Source organism: Electrona antarctica (genome assembly GCF_951216825.1).
Source record: "Electrona antarctica genome assembly, chromosome: 16".
Taxonomy (NCBI): Eukaryota; Metazoa; Chordata; class Actinopteri; order Myctophiformes; family Myctophidae; genus Electrona; species Electrona antarctica.
In genome coordinates this window covers 28,110,232-28,132,135 of record NC_136797.1, presented here as the reverse complement: position 1 = coordinate 28,132,135, position 21,904 = coordinate 28,110,232, and the positions used below count along the sequence as shown (strand labels likewise).

Here is a 21,904-nt window from a genome sequence, read left to right as displayed (position 1 = left end):
CAGCATAACAATTTTACAAAAGACTTACACATTCTCACATCAAAGTTGGCAAATAAATTCTGGTGTAAAAATGGTATATCAAGTAGAAAGATTGCACTAGCATTAAAGCGGCACTATGTAACCTTTTTAATGAATACATTTTAATTTGGTCCAATCTGTATGGTAGAGTATGTTAATACACTATAACTTGTATTTTTTGTCTCCCTGCTCTTGAGACATTTAGATTATAGTGTCGTGTCTAGACACAGGATCTGACAAAGTTTAACCTGATGGTCAAGATTGAGCAAGCAGGCAGGCTCCATTAGTTCAATGGTAGAAATGTCAGTACTGGTTCAAATCCGGGGTAGAAGAGTAATGTTACATAGTGCTGCTTTAATTATGGAAGAACACAAAGGGTGAAATAACTAGTTTTTCTTTTTTTTGCCTTTGTTCTACAGACCTCCAAATGTAAACAATGCAAGTCATATCTTGGTGTGTTTTTCAAAACTATATATTCTAGAAAACATTAGAGTAATTTAAAATGACTTAATTTGGAGTTACCAGAGGCAAAATAGTTTAACAAGTTATTTTCAGCCTCAATGCCTAAAATATGCAGATATTAATGTGGATATCTGAAAATAGCTTCAAATTCTCCATTCAGGACAAAAATATACTTCCACCTCATGATCTATTCTAGGAAAATAGTGCACAGCAATGGATTACACAATGTAGAAAAGAACAACACCAAATACACTTGTTTTATGATACAAAACTCCATATATATACTAAAATATATTAAAATATATTTGAACCATTTGGCAGTCTAATCTCAGTCTAAACGTGTACACATCTGAGCACTCTTGAGAAGTATTTCTGACAGTCCAGCTATCATCTCACAAATTGTGAATATGAAAATCATTCCCTGTCAGCTTGGATAGATCCTACTGTGGATCACGGAGCTGAATGTTGAATCCTATTTTTTCAAGAGTTATAGTTGTGCTCCTGAGCATTTCAACAAGCTCACGTTTCAGAAGAAACGAGAAATTAACCAGATCTCAATTGCACACCAACAGCTCGGAGTTTTTCCTAGTCAAACTCTGCACGTTTTGGCACCTGCACTGCAGCACAAACATTCCCATGCAGCAAAGTCCTCACACATCCAGTGACTGTTTGGCTGTTCCAGTCAGCCAGGAAGGATTGTTGAATCGCAATTAGAGGCAACAGCCAGCTATAACAAAACTGCTGGGATATGATCCAGCCAATGTCAATTAGAACTACTGATGAGGGTTTGGATTCCCCACTCAGAACAGTTCAAATACCTTTCCCGATGTCTTTGTATATCCTGAAATAAATGCGAATGAAAGGAACTTTGAAAACGGAGATGTAACAAAGATCTAATGTAGGTCAAACACGCCTTAGGGAAATGTTAAGTGTTCCACACGCCACACTGCAAAGAACCATGTAAGTGTAGCGATCAGGGTCTCTCAAGACAGACTTGTTGCTTGCCACACATTTTAAATGCTTCGGCCCAACAGTACTGTGACTCTAGCTCTAAGAATAAGTAGTGAAAACAGAGGTACCGCCCCCATCCCCGTTTTTGGCGGACACAAATAATCCTGGGAACTCAATTAACAAATATTTGAACATTAACTAGACCACTAGCTTCCTGTTATCAGGGGCTGAATTACAGACTCTCCAAGGCATTTAGAGATTGTGGAACATGGTCTGGCTTGAGAGACTAGTCTAGTGAAGTCTTTTCAATTATTCCCCCCCCCCCCCCTCCCCTACGTTGAGCTTCCCTAGCATAACGAAAACAACTGAAACACAAAAGTGCAATCTTCAGACAGGCTCAAGCAGTCCTTGAAAATGAAAAGCTTTCATACTGGCCTATTATAGAATTCAGCTTTATGCTTTATACTGCAACTAGTGCTGTGAATGCTGAATCCTTACTTATCCTCCCTCACAATATTACACTCATTTTCCCTTAAATTAAACTACATCAATGTGATTAAATAAAAGGTAATACAGTACCAACACATCACTGAAATGCAAATATCACAAAGAATAACTTTTAAATGTCCTTTTCTTGGAAGCCTTCGGGTCTGTCAGATGTGCACATTATAGCCAGTAAATAAAAGAGAATATCCCACAGTCTGTGCAGATTAACTACTCTATGGGCGTGAAACAGCAAGTGTTGATACTTGATATCCATGATGTTAAACCACTTAAGCCCAATTTTCAAAATGTCGACTTTATGTAAAAAAAAACAAAAACAAAGGCAAAAACAGCTGATCTACAAGGTCTTGAACGTGTGGCACAAGTGTTGTGACCTTGTAGATCTGATTATTTTCAAATAATTCTCAAACATCGGAAACATTTTTGCCTATAATGTTGTCTTGCCCAAATTAGGGACACAGGGGTTAAGAATCTGCATTGTGTGATACGTGATCCTGTCCCTGACCAATGGCTGAAAATAAGTGTAATAACAAGCCGTTGTTTTTCCACAACAACAAGCCAGCTCTCTCGCTTCCCTGTAGGTCCCACTCAGGCCCCCCAGCAGCACCCCTCATCACAAAAAGCACCCGCCACACTGTTGGCAGCCAAAAAGAGACAAACGTAGAGCTACTAACAGGAGGCTGTTTCCACTTAGTTGTCATGCAGTATTGATTTTGACAGCACATTAGTCAGTCTCTTGAATAGTTTTCATTTAGTTTTAGTCACATTTTAGTGTTAGTCTAGTTTTAGTCTCGACTAAATATCGTAAGATTTGTAATGTATTTTGGCGGGCCTTGATGGCGTCCTAATGCCTAATTTTACACTTAGCAGATCTACAAGCTCACAACACGTTGCGACGAATTGTGAGTGTGTAGATCTACTATTTTCAGCATGCTACTAAGTGTAAAATGACTTGTCTTTTACTTATACTGGATCTCTTATCCACTAGTCCATTCCTAACATTTTAGTCTAGTTTTTATTTGTTGACAAAATTGTCAATATATTTAGTCTTAGTTTTAGTTGTCATTTAGTTTTCGTCAGTGATAAAGGTAGTCGACGAACATTTTTCGTCATAGTATTAGTCGACGGAAATCAACACTGAAGGTAGGCAATTGATACATCCATCAATTAAATTGGGCATTACTTATGGCACAGATACAAATCTAAGTAACGGTAATTCCAGCTGAAGTGCAGCCAGAAGTCATCTTGAGCAGGACAATCCAACAGTAATGTAGTAGTGGAAAGCATGGGTGTGATCAAGGATAAGTTGTCCTGGCTGGGACTACTTTGGGACATCTAGGGGGAGACGTTTAACGCCTGGATTTCCCCCACATTGATAAGCATGCTGCTCAGAGTTCACGCCTTTTCAACTTTTACCTCATGTCTGCCCGTTAACGGTGTCTGTATCTGTAGAGTTCAGTCATATGTTTAAATAGATTGTCACAGCTTTCGTATATTTGACAAAAAGTCGTTTATGAGGAGGAACAGTGCGTTTGTCCAGGAGCAATATGTCCTCATGATGGGGGCTCCTCGTTGGCAGGTGATTACATTGGGAAAACATAATTGGCAACTAAAAATGTTGCACACAAACACAGACAAAAAAAGAAAGGATGGAAATGAGTAACATGGACGGGCCGGCACATGCACATATTGGTCGGTTGCGTTTCGTCTCCATGAAACCTTCATACATTGCATATTATTTTCAGGCCTTGAAAAAATTAAATAATAATCAGGAAATATCACACAATGCAGCTTTAACTCTTAGTGACAGTGTGGACAATATTAACAAGGGGACGAGGGGATGGATAAGGGCCTTGGTTGGGTTCAAGTGCTTGTGAATCGGTTGGGGTCGCAGGCAGCTCGGATCTGGTGGTGACTGACAAGGCAAGTCACGTCACGTTGGGGAGACGCAGTCGTGGATCACATGCAGTTGACCGCGTTGCTGGAGCCCTGGCCGACATCCCTGATTTGGCTGATGTGCGACTCGCAAACGGCCACGCCGGCCCCGGCACGGCAGTGGGATACTGAACCCACCAGCTCCCACCTGGAGGAAAACACACAAGCAACGGGGGAAGGCTCTCAGGAGGAAAGACATAACATTATCTTATGTGTCTTATATAGGTGCTTGGGTGGCGCAGTGTTCAGTTTGACAGCGATTTTAGTTTTAGTCATAGGCCCTCATTTATCAATCGAGTGTAAAATCTGCCCCAAATTCGAGTGTAGGATTCGTAGTACACCCACGTCGGGTCGGCATTTACAAAGTGATCGCAGACAGCTGTTTCTTCCTAATTTCATTCCTAGCAGTGATAAATGTGACGGCTGAAATCAATCTGGCACGCCCTATAAAATCAAGCCTCGCCCTCGTTTTTGCGACATGAACAACTGCAATACGACCTGGAAACCATGGTTACAGGAAAATAAAAGTTTCACTCGCTTGCCCCCTCCCATACACACACACACACACACACACACACACACACACAGACGCACGCACAAGCAACTTGTTGTATCTTAAATAAATAAACCTGCATGAATTAAATAAAGCTGTAGGACTACGCTGTCTGTTTCTCCTCTCGCTTCGCTTCCCTTGCTGCCCGCATCACCCCCCCCGCACGCACGCACGCACATATAGCAATTTGCAAGCAACTGTCACTGTGTGTTGTTAGTTGTATATTAAATTATTAAAGTCTTTTTAATTTAATATACAAGATATATTGGTGAACGAAAACCTGAACCTGTGAACCATGAATTAAATAACAAATAGGCACACACAGGCTGCTGTTTTGCATAGGTGCTCCTCCTGTCCTGTCTGTCTGTCTCTCTCTATCACTGTGGTCCGTCCGTGACCGTGACCAACTGACCATGCACCGCACGTTCGACAGACTATTTAGATTGCCTCGCAGTCGCTGCAGTGGCTGGGCACTGGTGGTGGTGGGCTGGCTGGGTAGCCTACCTATATCTCCGATGCGGTTCCCACGTGCGCTGACACGGTACATTTGGCATTCGAGCGACGCGTCGGGTTTATTAAACGAGGAGGAGATTGCACATACCGTAACTCCAGAAAGACATCGGCCTGCTGTAGATTAGGCTACAGTAGGCTACCACGTTGGGACTCTCCGCAGCTGCAGCACTGCACTAGCCTATAGTACTCTCCAACGTCCCGTCATGGAAATATTTCAGCACAGACAGCCCAAATCCTCGCATGTATGCGCTCATGCAAAACACTGTTTAAATGGCTTAAGCATCTAACTTGCAACATTGTTTTTAATTGCGCGATAATTACTTGTAAAGTTGGAAATCTCCTACTAATTTCATATGACACAAAGACACATCTTATATGTATTTAGCCCATATATACACCTATACAGTTTTATATAAACATTTTAGGAGTGAATACATATGTTTCGATGCCTGTGACAGCCTCTCAGCTGGTCAAACAATGCTGCTCCGCTGTTCTACGACAGAAAAACAGGTGAGGACAAAGCGTACGACAGCTCCCGACCAGACGTGAGTTTTGTCTTGGCACAAGATCATTTTCAATCTTTGGCGCAAATCGTAAATGCCGAAAATTGCGGTAATTTCGGCGTACACCCATATTTTGGCGTACGCACGGTTGATAAATGAGGGCCATAGTCTCTTGAATAGTTTTCATTTACTTTTAGTCACATTTTAGTCACCTGAAATGTTTTAGTTAGTCTAGTTTTAGTCGACCAAATATAGGATTTTAGTCGACTAAATCTAGTTGATTTAGTCGACTAAAATGTATTTTGGCAGGTCTTGATGCCGTCATGACTGATTTTACACTTGCTCAAAATAGCCGATCTACAAGCTCACAGCGCGTCGCAGTGCAACCAAGTGTACAATGACGTATAACGCGTTGCAGTGCAACCAAATGTAAAATGACTTTTATTTGTTGACGAAATTGTCAGTCTTAGTTTTAGTCATCATAGCTTAGTTTTCATTTAGTTTCCACTTGGTTTTCATCAGTGAAAAAGGGTAGTCGACGAACATTTTTCGTCATAGAATTAGTCGACGAAATCAACACTGGCGCAGTGGTAAAGCCGGGGCAGGGAGGGTGATATTGGACATTGCACGTAATCCCACAGGATGGGGAGGCACCCGTCAGCGGGGAGTTTTGGGCGGGAGGTCCAGGAGTAGGACGTCCTCCCGGTGGGGGCTCCTCAGTAAGTCAGTAGAATACGACAGTAGTGACAACACAGAAGTGTGTGTGGGGAGGAATCAATTGGCATAATTGACTAATTTGGGGGAGAAAAAGGGGGGAAAAAAATAAAACCTTGTGTCCTCTTATCTAGCTGCTGCACAGAACAGGTCGACTGACTCAAGTTCAATTCTCAAATAAAAGTCGCACTCCTTGAGGGAAGGTGTCCATACATGTTAATGCTATGTATGACGTTTTTCTGCTGTAAAAACCTAATAAACAATGTTAAAAAAATAAGTTGCACTCAACTATCATAAATCAATTTACAGCCTAAACAACAATGCATATCCTATAGTCTTCCTCCCTGGTCCCTTTGTGGTTTTGATCCTGTAGGTTTGGCATATCCAGATAGTTTTGTTTTATTAAATCTGAATGGCAAAAAAGCCCCACATCAGTTTTGTACCACATTCAAGTGGCTTTCAAATCTGATTCCTGAAATGTGTTCAAGTCTGGACACAAACTTGATATTCTGACCCTGAACAAAGCCTTTGTTGTCCTCACCTGTTCATGCGAGGTTCAAAGGCCTCCACTGTGTTCAGGTAGATGTTCCCATTGTGTCCTCCGACAGCAAACACCCTGCCCATGACAGTGGCCACCCCTACGCCACCACGCGGAGTGGTCAGTTCTGACACATACTCCCAGCGGTGCTGCCGGGGGTCAAAACACTCCACAGAGCTCAGCGGTGAGTTGTCATCAAAACCACCTTCAGAAAAACAAGACCATAAAACAAGTCAAGTGTGAAAACGATGCAAGGGAGGATATAATGGTGTTGTCATTCAACACCGCAAGTGGAACAAAGAAATCTAAAGATTATAAAAATCTAAACATGAAATTAGTAACATGTAAAAATAAGCTTTTTTAAAATTGTATCTATCGTATTGTTGCTTTGTTATGATGGGGAAATGTAGCAGATTGGTGTCAATAATGCAATCAATTTAAAATTGAGTCACTCAACAAATTGTGGAAACATTTGCACTTGAAGGGATCTGAATACTATCCAAAGCCATGATTATGTAGTTATTCCAGGACTAGATTTCATCCAGAATATGGGTTCATATGTAAGTAAACCATAAAAGCTGTACAGTAGCTGACAACACAAAATACCATAAGTTGTTGTGAGGCTTGAATGACTCAAATTCAGGAGGTACAATAAAAGTCTCTTTGCCTGTATTGCCCGTAATGAGTAACCAGTTGACTACAAAACCTGAACTTTTCTCATTCTTGTTTTGCTATAAAAGTATAAAAATCAGACAGCATGGAGCTGGAAGACATGTGACCTGGCTGACTTAACCACGTTAACCCATTAAAGACCTGAGGCCCATTCTAGAAATGTGTAAATACTGTATCAGTGGTGCTCAAACCTTTTAATGTCAAGGACCCCAAAAGTTATATGTATTTGGCTGCGGACCCCCATCTCAAAATACGTTGTTCCAGGGACCCAGAAGCCAAGATTTGAGTTAAAATGTTTGCTTTAAAAACATTATATAATTAAAAGATTTGCACAAACATGTTTTTTTTTATCTCCAAGCTCATACATGCCGAGGCGATTAACATGCTCGTTTTTGAATCCAAGTGATTCATTGTGATCCATTTCAGTCAGTACGTCTCGTCTCACCCACGACATAGAGGCAGCCATTGAGTTTGCTGACTCCGTTTCCGGCCCGCCGCTGGCCCATCTCCTTGACCTCTGTCCACTTGTTGAGGTGGGGATCGAAGCGCTCCACACTAGATAGGGAGGCCACGCCATCATTCCCCCCCACTGCGTACACGTGATCCTGGCAGGATGAGAGGTTTGATGTTGTTACGTGCTGAGTAAATCCGCATAACAATTACATCAATTATTGCAGTATAGAAACACGATGGCTGGATGATTGCGGTTGTAAAACAATAATGTTATGATCCTCGGTGTAAAGCAGGGGCATTTTTATACTTGGCACATTGGCTGTTATCATCAGACCGGGAGATAACAACTGGACCACTTTTATGAGGACTAAACAACTGCAAGTAAAGGTGAGAAAGCCTTCCAGCACGAAACTCCCATTTAAGACCAGAGCTCAATCAGCACGAGAGAAAGGGAGAGGGTTAGGAGAGATGGAGAGGGGGGAGCAGATGAAGATGAGAGAGGGAGGGGGGTATTTCAATCATGCAATAACCCGGTAATGCTAGGTACCAAAACCTGAATGAACACAACAACCCCAGCAACGCCGGGCAAGTATATACTGTATGTAGTACAACATGTATATGAATACACTAATACAGAGTAGATGAACATTGTTCTGTTGTTTCTTACCCCCAAGGCTACAGAGCCAACCCCTCCTCTAGGTGAGTTCATGGAAGCAACAGCACTCCAGCGGTCGCTTTCAATGTCATAACGTTCCACATCATTGAAGCAGGAATTGTCATCCAAACCTCCAATAGCATATATAGGACCTCCAAGGGCTGCCAATGCTATGCCCCTTCTAAGAAACACACAGCAAATGCTACATCAGCAAATGATCTAAAAAATAACAAAAGTAAGAATAAATACAAAGGCATGCAGTATGGTAGATATGTTACAATCATTATGTTGAACACTTCTGACAATTAAACATTATTTAACATTTCTAAATGTACCTATTTTGTGCATATTATAGGTGAAAACGCTTCCATTCTTTTCCAAAGCACCAAAAATCGTGGATCTACAAGCTCACAATTGCATAGCGGAGAGACGCATTCTGAGCTTGTAGATCAGCTATTTTCACCCAACACTGTTGTATTTCGAAGTATAAACTATGGCTAAGTTTGTTCATTAAAACATTAAAAATATATGGTGTATTAGTCATAGCCAAATGACCTCTTTGTGTTCATGGAGGCTTTCATCATCCACTTATTAGTGAGGGGGTCGAACATCTCCATGTTTCCAAGGTGTTCACTTCCATCATGGCCCCCGACCGCATACACCTTCCCTGAGGAAAGATTCCAACGTTTCAACATTGTGTCAACATTCCGTGACATTGTAGTCTCGTGTAGCCAGACAACTATTCCACAATCTCTGGATGCTATGTAGAGTCTGGAAGTTCTGGAACTACATCTCCCGAAATCCGAAGCAGGAAGCTGGCATCTGTTCCGTCATTTCCGTTCACGAAAATATATTTAAAAAACACTCTTACCATTTTATTTTGCAATTTTCATTTCTGCTATGCAGCAAGCTTCTTTTTTTTTTTGCCTTTATTTGATTTGATTTGATTTTGTACAGAAAGCTGACAGGAAATGGGGGGAGAGAGATGGGAAGTGATACGCAGAAAAGGTCGTCGAACACGCGGCACACTGTCAGGCTGGATTAGCAGCCAGGCAAGTGCCCGGACCGCGAGGCCCGGCCCCAAGCTATATATGCTTTGATGGTGTCTATTTATATTAGGATACATTTGCACGACGGAAGTTTCACCCATAATCATTTTCAGAGCTTCCTTGCTCCGGAGTCAAGACTGTATGACCGGAGAAGCACTTGAATATTGTGGCAAGCAACAGTCTGGCCAGGCAGGACTAATGACATTCTCCTAAAGCTACTTAAAAGTCATGCAGATCTAAAACCCTCACTGTCAAACCTCACTGTCACACAAGGTAGAACTCTCATAAGTATTCCATTTTACAGTCTGAAATAAAAAGGATCAATATCAAATTTGCATCCACTAACTAGAGGGTGCTTGTGATTACAAACAATGTAACATTTCTACAGTGGCATGAAATAGCCTGGAAATATCTGCAGCAAATGTTGAAAATGTATGTTAGAATGTTTTGAGATACACTACATTTTACTCGGATTAGTAGGATTAAATAAATATATATATATACATTAATAGTGGTATGACAAATAAATTAGACACAAGGATGGACATTGGATGTGCTTTTTCATGGGAAGGGGGTTTGAAGTAACCTGACTTTGCCAGATTGCCGCAGTATTGAGTTCACCTGTTCCCTCCTCCTGCCTGCATCTGGGATCTCTCAAGCAGAAACGATATCTCCATAATAATTTCGAGTTGTAGTCCCGTTAGTTTGTGTTTACATTTGCGCTGTGGCAGCGCTTCAATATGTCATAAGTCTCGCGTCGATCCCGCCTCTAGCGGCCCCATACAGCCACATATCGCTCCGGCCAGAATTGGACCGGAGTACATCCTCTCTGCCTGAGAGTTCCCAGACTCTCCCTGCTGGCAGAATGCAAATGTTGTCCAGCAGGGGGAGTGGTTTCACCAGGCTAGGTTTGAAGCCCTGTTGCAAAGAATTTACTAAACAAACTACCTACGAATTTTCAAAACGGGCATATGGTCTACTTGTAGTGAGGAATACAGACACATTGATGTTTTACATTTCCTGTCGATATATCCATGTTGTTAATACATGGTACAAAATGGACGACACTGCTATGACCTATATTTCCTATCTCTTCTCACCTCCTACAGAAATCACTCCTACATGGCGTCGTCTGCTGTTCATCTCGGGGCCAAAGAACCAGCTGTTCTTGGTGATGGAGTAGCACTCGATGCTGCGGAACGGGTCACCCGATCCACCTCGGCCGCCCACACAGAACAGCACACCTGAGGTGACATTCCCAAGAAAACAAAGAGAAGGTACAGTAAGCGAAAACAATATTCACTTCAGACTAAAATAAAACACACATTCGAGCCCACCCCTCCTTTTAGGTGTGTTGTGTTCGTGGGAGCAACTTCTTAGATGTGATTGGCATTGTGCACAGTAACAAGATCTAAGTTATTTGTTTTTTTAGGTGTGTAGATATTAGCCATGAGCAATTAGATTTTCTTATCTGCATGAATTTAAAGGAAAATATTAAATAAAAAGGTACTAAAAACCTTTATGCAGAACCCAAACTCCCAACGTGTTTTTGTCTCAAGAAAAATAAAATGCTTTATTACATCAGGAACTAAATAACAAAATGTTAGCACAATGAATGTCACATGATGATCAAATGTAGTAAAGCCAAACTCCACCTTGTGAGTCCTACCTGCAGTGTGTTTCCTGGGTGTAGTGCGGATCGAATACTCAAAGTCAGGCACCACCTTGTTGCAGATGTGGAGGTGGTAGTTCCTGGCCTCGTCCAGAAGGTCCCGACAGTTGAGATTACCTTTAATAATCTCTTCCTTGGCCACCGTCCCCGTCAGGAATTCCACTGGAAGCAGGGGGAGGCGCACCTGAAGGGGAAATTGACAATTCAATAATAGTAATTATGCTTGCACATCCATAATACAGTAATAAAGTCATACACATGCATACACACTAGGATGTGTATGGACACACAAGGATGAGACATTTCGATATGATCTCATTCTGTATAAAACATAATAATTTGGGCCATTCTGAAAAAGGCTTATAAACACTGAATTTGATAAAAGCAATGCCTTTTTATTCCAAAACTAGGGATGAACCATTATTGAAATGTTAGCCCATATCCCAACATATTTTAAAATGTTCCAACTTGTTGACTCCTTTGAAAGCTCCCACAGAAAGCAATGATATAACTGATATAATAGTCTTCATCATCACAAAAGGCTTTTTAAGGCTTTGATACATTTTTCAACATAATTATTATAAAATAAATTAAAATATCTGCTAAAACAGATATATTATTTTACAGATATCGATTTCAGATATATTGGTTTAAGGAAAATATCGGCCAATAACGATGTGTTGACCGATTAATCTCCCATCACTAAACCTCATCTCCTAACCTAACCATAACCGCAAGCACGGGAGCAGACGCTAGTACGACATGTGGACGCATGTCGGACTAATGCCCTGTCTGAATTACATGCAGTCGCACGGGAGCAGACGCTAGTACGACATGTGGACGCATGTTGGACTAATGCCCTGTCTGAATTACATGCAGTCGCACGGGAGCAGACGCTAGTACGACATGTGGACGCATGTCGGACTAATGCCCTGTCTGAATTACATGCAGTCGCACGGGAGCAGACGCTAGTACGACATGCGGACGCATGTTGGACTAATGCCCTTTCTGAATTACATGCAGTCGCACGGGAGCAGACGCTAGTACGACATGCGGACGCATGTTGGACTAATGCCCTGTCTGAATTACATGCGGTCCCCCACTGTCAACCTTGACTATGATCTGATTAGCTCTGTATCGATATCATGATGAGATTAGATATCTTTGCATAAATCTTTAAAAACATTCTGATGCAAAAGATAGCTTGAAAAATAATAATGCATTATAGTATTGTCACAATACAATATTATCGTTACAATATTGATGAGGTATTTCGGCAAAAATATTGTTAGGGGTGTTATTTGATTTATATAGCAAGCAGGCAGGCAGGCAGGCAGGCAGACGTTTCTCTAACCTGAGACATTATCTGGTCCAGCCAGGCCTTATGGTGCTGTGGGTTGGCTCTCAACCACTTGACTGCTGCATTGTACACCTGTGTCTCTGTGTGGATGTTGAGGTCGCTGGAGGACAGCAGCGTGCGCAGGTGCTGCGGCGACACAGACGGGAAATCCTCACACTGCACCACCTCGCAGAAGTGCTCGCAGGCATAGCGGTCGGCCATGTCCATTAGATCCACACGGTTATGGCTCTCGGCAAACGTGCGCACCGCCAGGCAGTTGGTGGGGTGGAAATGGGCCTTCATATATTCACAACAGGCACGCGCCACCAGTTCAACCTAAAGGAATCAGACCACAATTGCAAGGCGCATGAAAACACTAGGCTGATTTTCCACTTCAGATTAAAATCTACAGCAGATGGCAGGCTAGTAAGCAATGCAGCCGCAGCAAATACAATTCATTATTATTTGTTTGTCACATGACAAAGGAGGGAGAGCGAGAGAGGAGAGTGAGGCGAGAGGGCCTCACGAATCTTGTTTGCATGTATATTGTGTCACCTGAAGGATGCAGGCAGCATAGAGCAGCGGCTGGACGTTGTCAACAGTTAGAGTGAGTCTAGAGGAGTAGGCAAAGTGCACGAGGTCCTGGATGGCATCACCGTCAAAGTCCTTGATCTCAATCAGCTGCTGCTTGGCTTCTGACATCTCTGATAGGAACATGGCCCTGATGGGACCAACAGTCTCTCAGACAAAGACTACGAAAACTCAAACATCTCTGATAGGAACATGGCCCTGATGGGACCAACAGTCTCTCAGACAAAGACTACGAAAACTCAAACATCTCTGATAGGAACATGACCCTGATGGGACCAACAGTCTCTCAGACAAAGACTACGAAAACTCAAACATCTCTGATAGGAACATGGCCCTGATGGGACCAACAGTCTCTCAGACAAAGACTACGAAAACTCAAACATCTCTGATAGGAACATGACCCTAATGGGACTTAGATAACGACTAGTGCTACTCTAAACAGAACCTAAGCTTACGGTTTCCAATAAATTCTGTTACAAGATATTTTTGTCCTTAAAAATGGTTCACTGTTTTTCAATCCAGTTTTTCAATCCACACACATTGTTGATTCCGGTCTTTTATAATCGTGCATCGCACAACCTCACCAATAGCTTTACTAGTACTAAGAAATCTACTACACTCCTGACGAATGTCTATATTCTGACACAAACAAACTTAAACTTCCATGTTCACTGCCACATCACTGATTTACAGGTTATTATTTTCTTTTCTTAAAAATGTGTTTTTTTCCCGCTTTGGTAATAAATAATTATTTTGGGGAGCATTCAAAACGGAGTGCATACGTCCTCTTTCTCTTTGGTTTATCTCCTTTGTTCGAGCACCCGTTGAATTTTCTTGGATGTGCGTGCACCTCCTGACCACTATAGATTAAATTACCACTACAATATAAAAAACAAGAGGACAGTGACTAAACAATGAAAATGAAATGCACCTGAAGTATGGGATGACACAGGCCAGCACCAGCTTGTGACATGGTATCAGCTTACTGCCCACCTACAAATCAGAGACAGAAACGTATGGAAAACTGATTGCTAACTTGTTCACATAAAACATTTTAATCATTTTGTGTCCTTATGTCGTTAGAGTTGTAAGCTTCGCTCCAGCCCCTGAAAGTCTCAGGCGGTTCCACCATTTCTGCAGTAACATTAGGATATTTTAAGGTAACTATGAAAACGTTGCGAATTTAACAATTCATGTTATACTGAAAAATGATAAATATATGTAAATAAATATGTAAATAAATTAATGTGTCCCTATATTCACCACATTTCTTTCCTAAAGTCAAAGGAGTCTCACTCTCAACATGCTTTTTTAAAGCAGTTTACCAAGTTTGTTTATTTTATTACAGAAGTTCTTTATCATAGTTTAACTAGCAAATGTGCAGAGCAGAGCACAGACCTCGGCCAAGGTGGCATGGTGCCAATATAACATGATGATGATGCATGTGACCAGTTAATCAGTTCTTCCTGGGTCCATCCATGATGTAAAGCGTCTTGAAACAACTTGTGATTTGGCACTATACTACATTTGAAATGAATTGACTACACATTGTGGAAGTGCTTTGGATGAAAGGCGCCATAGCAGTGGTTTTCAACCCCTTTCACATCAAGGTCCATTAGATTTGCCATTTGAGCCACGGACCACCATTTGACGAGATTCAGCATCTCAGACCCAAAACTGGTACCATTAGGAGAGATAACAGGCAAACATTGATCAAAATGACAATTCTTCTACTTTCTCAAACTTCTTGTAAACTAAGCAGTTTAACAATAATTTAACTTTTGTTTCATTTTACACTCTCAAGAGTTAAATATCCATATGAGTCCATTTGGTTACCAACTCTCCATTATTTGGCTGGGGAGTGGGGAACACCTGGAACGCCCTCAAGGACCACTGTTGGTCCTTGAGCTATAGAAATGCAGGCCAGATAGTGGAACCTGAGGAATGGCAGCAGGTTTCCCAGAGTCCCATCTACCATGTTTAATTGTTTATATGATTATGACTGGAAGCGTCATCCCATAACGCTAGGACCTTTAACCATGGCAGCCTTGCTAGTGAAACTGGTAGGATTGTGAATGTTTCTGTGATTCCTTCTGTGTAAACGATACATTTTAACAGCTATACGATACGTATCACGATACATGTTTGACGATACATGGACGATACAGTAACTATTTAACAAAGAAATTAAATCTGCGTGAAAACATGTGGATAGTGCAGGTTTTTTTTAATGCAATTACTATTATAGTTACACCCCTAGTCACAGGTCTTTAAGTATTTATTTTAAAAAAGTCTGTCCTTACTAATTAGTTCTCCCAACTGAAATATACAGTAGACGTGTGAAATCAGATTAATTTGAAGAGAAAAAAAGAAATAGAGATGGGAAAAAAATTATAATCAGATTCAGTAATGCCGTGATCATGTTTGTATCAATTGTTCCCACATGTTCCAAAAATGCAAAGTTACCATGGAAATGTCAGTTCAAAAGTCAAAAGAATCAAAGTCAGTTCAAAAAAACGTATGCCCCTTTTATAATCCTATTCGGATTGCATAAATGCAATATGAAAGTAGGCAAGGGCCCATCATACTTAACGTGACACACAAACACACAACTACATTTAATTTAAGCAATATTACACAGGAGGGTGTGCGTTATCGTGATTATTGGCACACCAGTATAATAAATAAAACATCATAGAGGTAATTGTCCCATATAAATATGCATCAAAAGCTACAGTAATTCAGACACAAATGTCTCTTTCCCTGTGAGCAGAACGAGGGCCTTACCTTCAGGGTGACATCACACAGCTCTCCGACCTCGTAGAACTGCCTGAGAGAGTTGTGGAAGTCCTTCCAGGCCTCATGGGCCTCAAACACAAAGGAACCATCAGGCTCACAATCCCCCTTTGAGGGCCTGCAGCCAAGCCGCTTCTCCTTGGATTTCAGCTGCTTGGCATGGTCTGGCACCACGTCGCCTGGTGCCATAGCAGTCTACAGCACCCAACACCTGGACAGGAAGATAAGAGAACAATCTTACAAAAGTGATGACCAATGTTAGTAGGCCATGATGGGGCTATTCAGAGACCTTAATACGGCAAACACAGGGGATATTAGTAAAAGGGACACACAGATTATTTACCAGCTGAACAAGTTTGGTCTGCAATTACCTCCCTCTCAGTTTCACTTCCTGATCGACTCCCTCAAAAGTACATTAATGCATAATGCAATGTGGAAAAAAGGAATGACCTCAGTCACATACAAAACATATGCAACGCTACAGTAGCTATAGCCCACTGCTGACAGTACAGGGGAATCCATGCCATATAGTTAAACATCCAACCAATAATTGTTGAGTCTGATGGAGAATCTGTGCAGCTTCTGCACACTGAGCATCTGAAAGCCAGGAGCCAGGGGGCTAAACTCCACCCACACCTTACAGATAGTGTGTAGGGTCTCCCTACTTTCCATTTCTGTCTGTGAATAGGCTCAGTGTATCACCTCCTCATCGTTAGTCCACTCAGCTATACGGAGAGAGGACATTTAGGCTCCACTTGCTCCTAATTAGGTTAGGATGGGTAAAACGCAGAGCATAAATTCCACATGAGCAAATGTACGGTTACAAATACAACTAAAAGTGATGGAATCATAATTATATTATTTAACATGCAGTGGGGATATTCATTTTCACACAAGGAGCGTGTATTTCCTGTGATTAATTCGCAACATAGAACACAAATATTAAGGGGCAATAAAGCGAGAATATATTTTTGAAACCAGGTCTATTTTTCACAGTAAATTCGAAGCATCAATCTGTATTGTTTATTTGTCACGGCCCTTTATTGAAACAATATATTTAAAAATAGAAAAGGTATTTTATCATACAGAATGCACAATGCTATACACTGTAGTTAGACACTAACCGATATAATTGGATCTTGATCCAGCCAAATTAGTGAATGAGTCTAAACTGAAATATCAGCGTGTAGCACAACTACTCAATTGCAAGTAGACTAAAACTTTCTAACAGAAAGACAAGGCAAATATCAACAATGTTTCATTTTGCTATGGTTGGTATGTGTTTCATAATTATGTTCCCACTTCCTGGCTAACAGGAGATTCCGCTAATCATGCAAAATTCCACAATATGGATGTGCACAGAGGAGCAATCAGTCATTTTGTCATGATCTCTTCCACATCCAACTTCCAAGGAAATATCTTGTTCTTAGCTTTAAAATGTCATGCTTCAATCAATGGCATATCCTTTGGCAAATAGTTTTTTTTTTTAAGAGCAGCCAATTTGTTCTTTTTTCCTCTCAATTTGTGTTGTGACTGTTATTGTACCCTAGTGCAGTGGTTCTCAACCTGTAGGTCGCCACATGATTTATTGTGGGTTTCCCAGATGACAGACAGTAAAGTGACAAAAGGACTTATAACAAGATCTTTTTAATACCTAAAATATAATAATAAAATGAAATGGAAAGACTGCATCAAAAGTAGTCAAACAAACTATACTATAAACTATATAGCTTATAGATATTTTTGTATTATTTTTTCCTCGCCCACAATAATTACCTGTGGAACATAGTCAAAAAACAAAATGTAATGCCTCAAGTACACTTGTGTTTGTCAGGGTGGGAGAGGTCCCCAGTTCAGATGATTATTTTGGGGGGCACGGCCTGAAAAGGTTGAGAACCACTGCCCTGGCTAGTGGCTCACCTGCCAGTGAGTCCCCACCAGGAGGGTGGGACTCCTCAAACCCCCACTGACCGGTGCCACCACATCCAGCAGGAATCACTAGCAGAGCGACAAAGATCACCCTCCCACCCCCGCTTCCATCCCTCTAAACACAGCCATTTATGTGTGCATAGATGCTTGGCCCAGCTGGATTAAAACCTGGTGCTTTTTCCCATAGACATAAAAAGGTAGACGCCTCCTTCGGCTCTGTGACATTCGTCTCTCGAGGGAAGGCAACATGGAGGCAAGCATTCCCGAGATTCCTTGCAAAGCATAGCGAAAGCAAAGCGGAAGCTTGCCAAGCTTCCGGGTACGTAATGGAAGCGGAGGTTCGGTAGGCCAATCAGAGGCGCAACTCCCTCTTTCCCAGTGGCACTTGCTTTGGCAATGTCCCTGAAAAGACGCGCTGTGATTGGCCAGTAAGTAGTCACTTGAGTGGCAGTGACGCGGCGTGACGTCAGCACTTCCGCCAGACTTTCTCCTCCCGTTGGAGACGGGTCGATCCAACGAACTGCAGCGACCAATGAGGCATCTATATATTTTTGAGTGGTGCAAACCACTCCAACAACTGGCTTTGTACCCGTGTTTGTTCGTACCAAAAAAACGAGCATGGTTGCTATGGTTAGCAACCAAAAACGAGCATGGTTGCTATGGTTAGTATGTGACGTCACTGACATCACAGATATCACGTCAGAGTGAATCAGAGTGAATCAATCTCTATATAAATCTTTATAGCTGGTTCTAATGTACAGTAACTATAACAATAAATGTGTAGTTGCACCACACGGGTGTGATTTTTATATATATGCTTTACCCATGCGCCATGCTGCCACCCATGGCATGCACCCCTGGGTTTCAAACATGTGTACATGGTGAATCATCTGCATTTGCCAGGCCCATTGCTTTGTAGAGTTTATTTCACACACGCCGGCGATTACTGAAATGACATTTTAACTTGCTCCTCTTTACTCCATCTGCAGGTATGCCCATCCGCTTCCATCCCTCAGTAAATAAATGCACCATAAAAAGCATTATTTAATTGCTTGGCCACAGGCCAGGCCTGATTTAGTTTGGCTGACATCTATAATTATAACTACATCAATACACTGCTAAGTTGGGACAGGCAATGACAACAATAAGTAAATCAAAAATGTAATGTACGAGAGAGTGTAATAACGTTGGCCAGTGGCCACATAAAACTTCATGAATGCATAGGTGGCCTCAGCATGTGAGATATAGTAGCCTATATTATGGGTCCATTTGGTTACAACAACACTGCAAATTAAATTTAAGCTGCTAGAGTATCCACAACTAATAGTTAAAAACGTTATTTATAACATTAGATGTAATTAAATGGTGTAGCCTGGGTAGCAGCACACCTGCAGTGGTTGGGCACTGTTCTTTTGGCAAATCTAAGTGAGCAAATATAAGACTTCCGGTGGACGATCTCTTCAAAATAAGAGTACCCTCTAGAGTATTGAAAAAAAGTTTAATTTGCACATTAAAACTACAAATGAAGCATTTAAATGATGCTATATGATGCTATAAGACACACATTATGTTTCTGTGTAAAAATAAGTAATTAAAAAGTTATCTAAATGGATAAATGCTATTCACTGGAGTGCATGGACGTTATAAAGTGGACACTGGACAAAAATCCCTGCTATGTATCGACTAGTGTGACATATGCACATGTCCGGGGAGACCTCCTCTACAACACCACACTGTCCGCTAAGCAGCAGAGGTGTAAAACAAAAATTGGCACGCCATACAGCGAGGTGAAACATAAAAAAATGTCCCATTTCCAGACTAAAGTCAACTAAAGTGGACACTGGACAAAAATCCCTGCTATGTATCGACTAGTGTGACATACGCACATGTCCGTGGAGACCTCCTCTACAACACCACACTGTCCGCTAAGCAGCAGAGGTGTAAAACAAAAATTGGCACGCCATACAGCGAGGTGAAACATAAAAAGATGTCCCATTTCCAGACTAAAGTCAACTAAAGTGGACACTGGACACTATTTAATTAACCACGCTTTTATTCTGAAAGCGACCGGATGTCTTAAATTTGCTAGCTCTCAAACAGGAAGTTCTAGATTTGCCAAAAGAACGGAGCCCAGTTTGATTGATTGATTGAAGAATTTATTAACAGTTTGCAGAATTACAGTACATTTCAAGCACAAACTCAATACAAAGGCTGTTAACTGTGAGTGGACGACCCAATTAAGCATTACACTTGTTTCCAATAGGGTCCACCATGTTCAAATCATCAAAACATTTAGAGACGTACAAATAGACACTTCTATAGACAGAACAGGAATTCATCAAAAAGGAGGTAAAAAGGGAAAAGAAATATATACAGTGAGGGGAAAAAAGGGGGGGGGCGGGGGGGATTCAGATTTTACGGGGGCCAGTTTCGAATTGCAGCCATCCGTAGGTGCCCTTTGAGAGCGGTTTTGAAGGAGTCAAGGGATTCGCATGTCTTAATGACAGTTGGTAGGGCGTTCCACATTTTGGTGGCATAGGAGCGAAAAGAATTTAGTCCCTTGTTTGTGCCGAATCTGGGTTGTACATGGTTCGTTGCACTCCCTCTGGTGTTGTGGGTGTGGACTTCGTTAACATTAAGGAAGTATCTAGACAGGTACATGGGTATCTTGGTGGTGTATCGAATCTTGTGGACCAGACCCATTGCAAGATGCTGTACTCTGTCGTCGACCCTAAGCCATTCCAGCCTGTCGAAGTGGGCAGGGGTGGAAGGTGGACTGAGTAGACTCCCCACTCTTGAGAAATGTAGACCCTGGTATTGGGTAGGACTGGACACCTGCTGGTACTGTCCAAAGCCAATAATAAGCTAATTATCTTTGATCGAGCCTGAGATTAGTGTATCCATAACACATAAATTAGAATCAAGCAAATCCGGCGATTCTTAGCAGAGTTGATGTGTGGTTCAAACCCCGGGGCTAGAATTAAACTTGCGGATTGCAGCTTTAACACTGAGCACATCAGTGGCAATGCATGTGAATTGAACACCACGCGTTGTGGTGGTGTGCGTGTGTTACCAGAACTATTTTAAACCACTGAGTAAGATAGTAACATTGTTACGGTTATTTATAGCCGTGAAAGAGTTTGACAACATGAAACATGTAACACGTCAACAGTTGATTTATTTTTTTGCAGGCGTGCTGCATGTTATAACTTATCAAGTTGGTGCTGCAGCCTGCATAATATGGAACCAGGCTTTAAATCCCGGTTTCTATTTACTTCTTCGTGCTCAGATCTGGTCTAGAGCCCGACTACTGTATCCGGTCATTTCTACACACACATGCATGCACGTACGTGGGCCGTTTCCGTATCCGCTTACCGGATCTGCAGCCCCGGTAAAACCAGACCCGAGTAGTCCCAAGTGCACTCAATGTAAACACAGCCGATGCCTTTCTCTGAAGTCTCACGTGAAAACATCCACACACAAATGAAACCCACTTGCAAGCACTGTCGTAAATTAAATTACAAAGCCATTCGACGCAGGTGTTCGTCTGCTAAACCCAGCAATTCAGTAGCAGACGTGCCGACGTGTAAACGTTAGTTAGCTAGTTAGCTAACGGTAGCTGCTGCCACCCACACGAGAATAAAAAATTACGCATTTTGAAATGAAAACAATGTTATTTACAATTGGAATGTTACATCGTTTCACTAAATGAAACATGGCCATTTGTTACCTCATGTCGCAGCAAAGGAGAAAAACAAATGTGACTTTCATTCACAGCCGGAGGTGTAACGTTATGCACAGTAGATCCCAAACGGACGAGAGTATCTGCCACTGGAAGTTTGTAGTCGTTTGCTTATGCTTTGTGGGTATTGTAGTTTCACAATAGTAACAAGCAGCTGTTGAATTATTACTAGAGAGACTACATCAAAGTGGAATTAAATTAAATTAAATACACACACATTGCTTTATTTAGACAGAACAGAAAATAGAGTATTCAATCAAATATAATAAACTGAGGAGGTCTCCGAGGGCAGAGAGGGAGGACGATTTTTATTTA

General features: G+C 41.6%; 1 protein-coding gene across 2 annotated transcripts; it reads right to left on the bottom strand.

The window, feature by feature from the left end:
• Positions 1-365: 365 nt before the first annotated feature.
• klhl8 (kelch-like family member 8) lies at positions 366-21,677 on the bottom strand. 2 transcript variants are annotated; one of them, XM_079525172.1, is made up of 12 exons: positions 21,578-21,677; positions 15,910-16,129; positions 14,054-14,115; positions 13,087-13,252; positions 12,547-12,867; positions 11,190-11,376; positions 10,621-10,764; positions 9,027-9,138; positions 8,484-8,652; positions 7,809-7,968; positions 6,695-6,896; positions 366-4,018 (listed from the first exon to the last, which is right to left on the bottom strand). In XM_079525172.1, the coding sequence occupies exons 2-12, from the start codon at positions 16,105-16,107 to the stop codon at positions 3,895-3,897; spliced, it is 1,845 nt and encodes a 614-aa protein (XP_079381298.1). In that variant the 5' UTR covers positions 16,108-16,129; positions 21,578-21,677; the 3' UTR covers positions 366-3,894. The 2 variants fall into 2 exon arrangements, with proteins under 2 accessions (XP_079381298.1, XP_079381299.1); XM_079525173.1 differs by lacking the exon at positions 21,578-21,677 and adding an exon at positions 21,223-21,301.
• Positions 21,678-21,904: the final 227 nt, after the last annotated feature.

Bases quoted from the DNA above. Each gene is read 5' to 3' on its own strand.
- klhl8 (XM_079525172.1), bottom strand. From the start codon at position 16,107: ATGGCACCAGGCGACGTGGTGCCAGACCATGCCAAGCAGCTGAAATCC. The intron at 14,116-15,909 runs GTAAGGCCCTCG...TCTGATTTGTAG, and splicing joins TGTGTGATGTCACCCTGAAG to GTGGGCAGTAAGCTGATACC. The intron at 4,019-6,694 runs GTGAGGACAACA...GTTTTCCTCCAG, and splicing joins TTTGAACCTCGCATGAACAG to GTGGGAGCTGGTGGGTTCAG.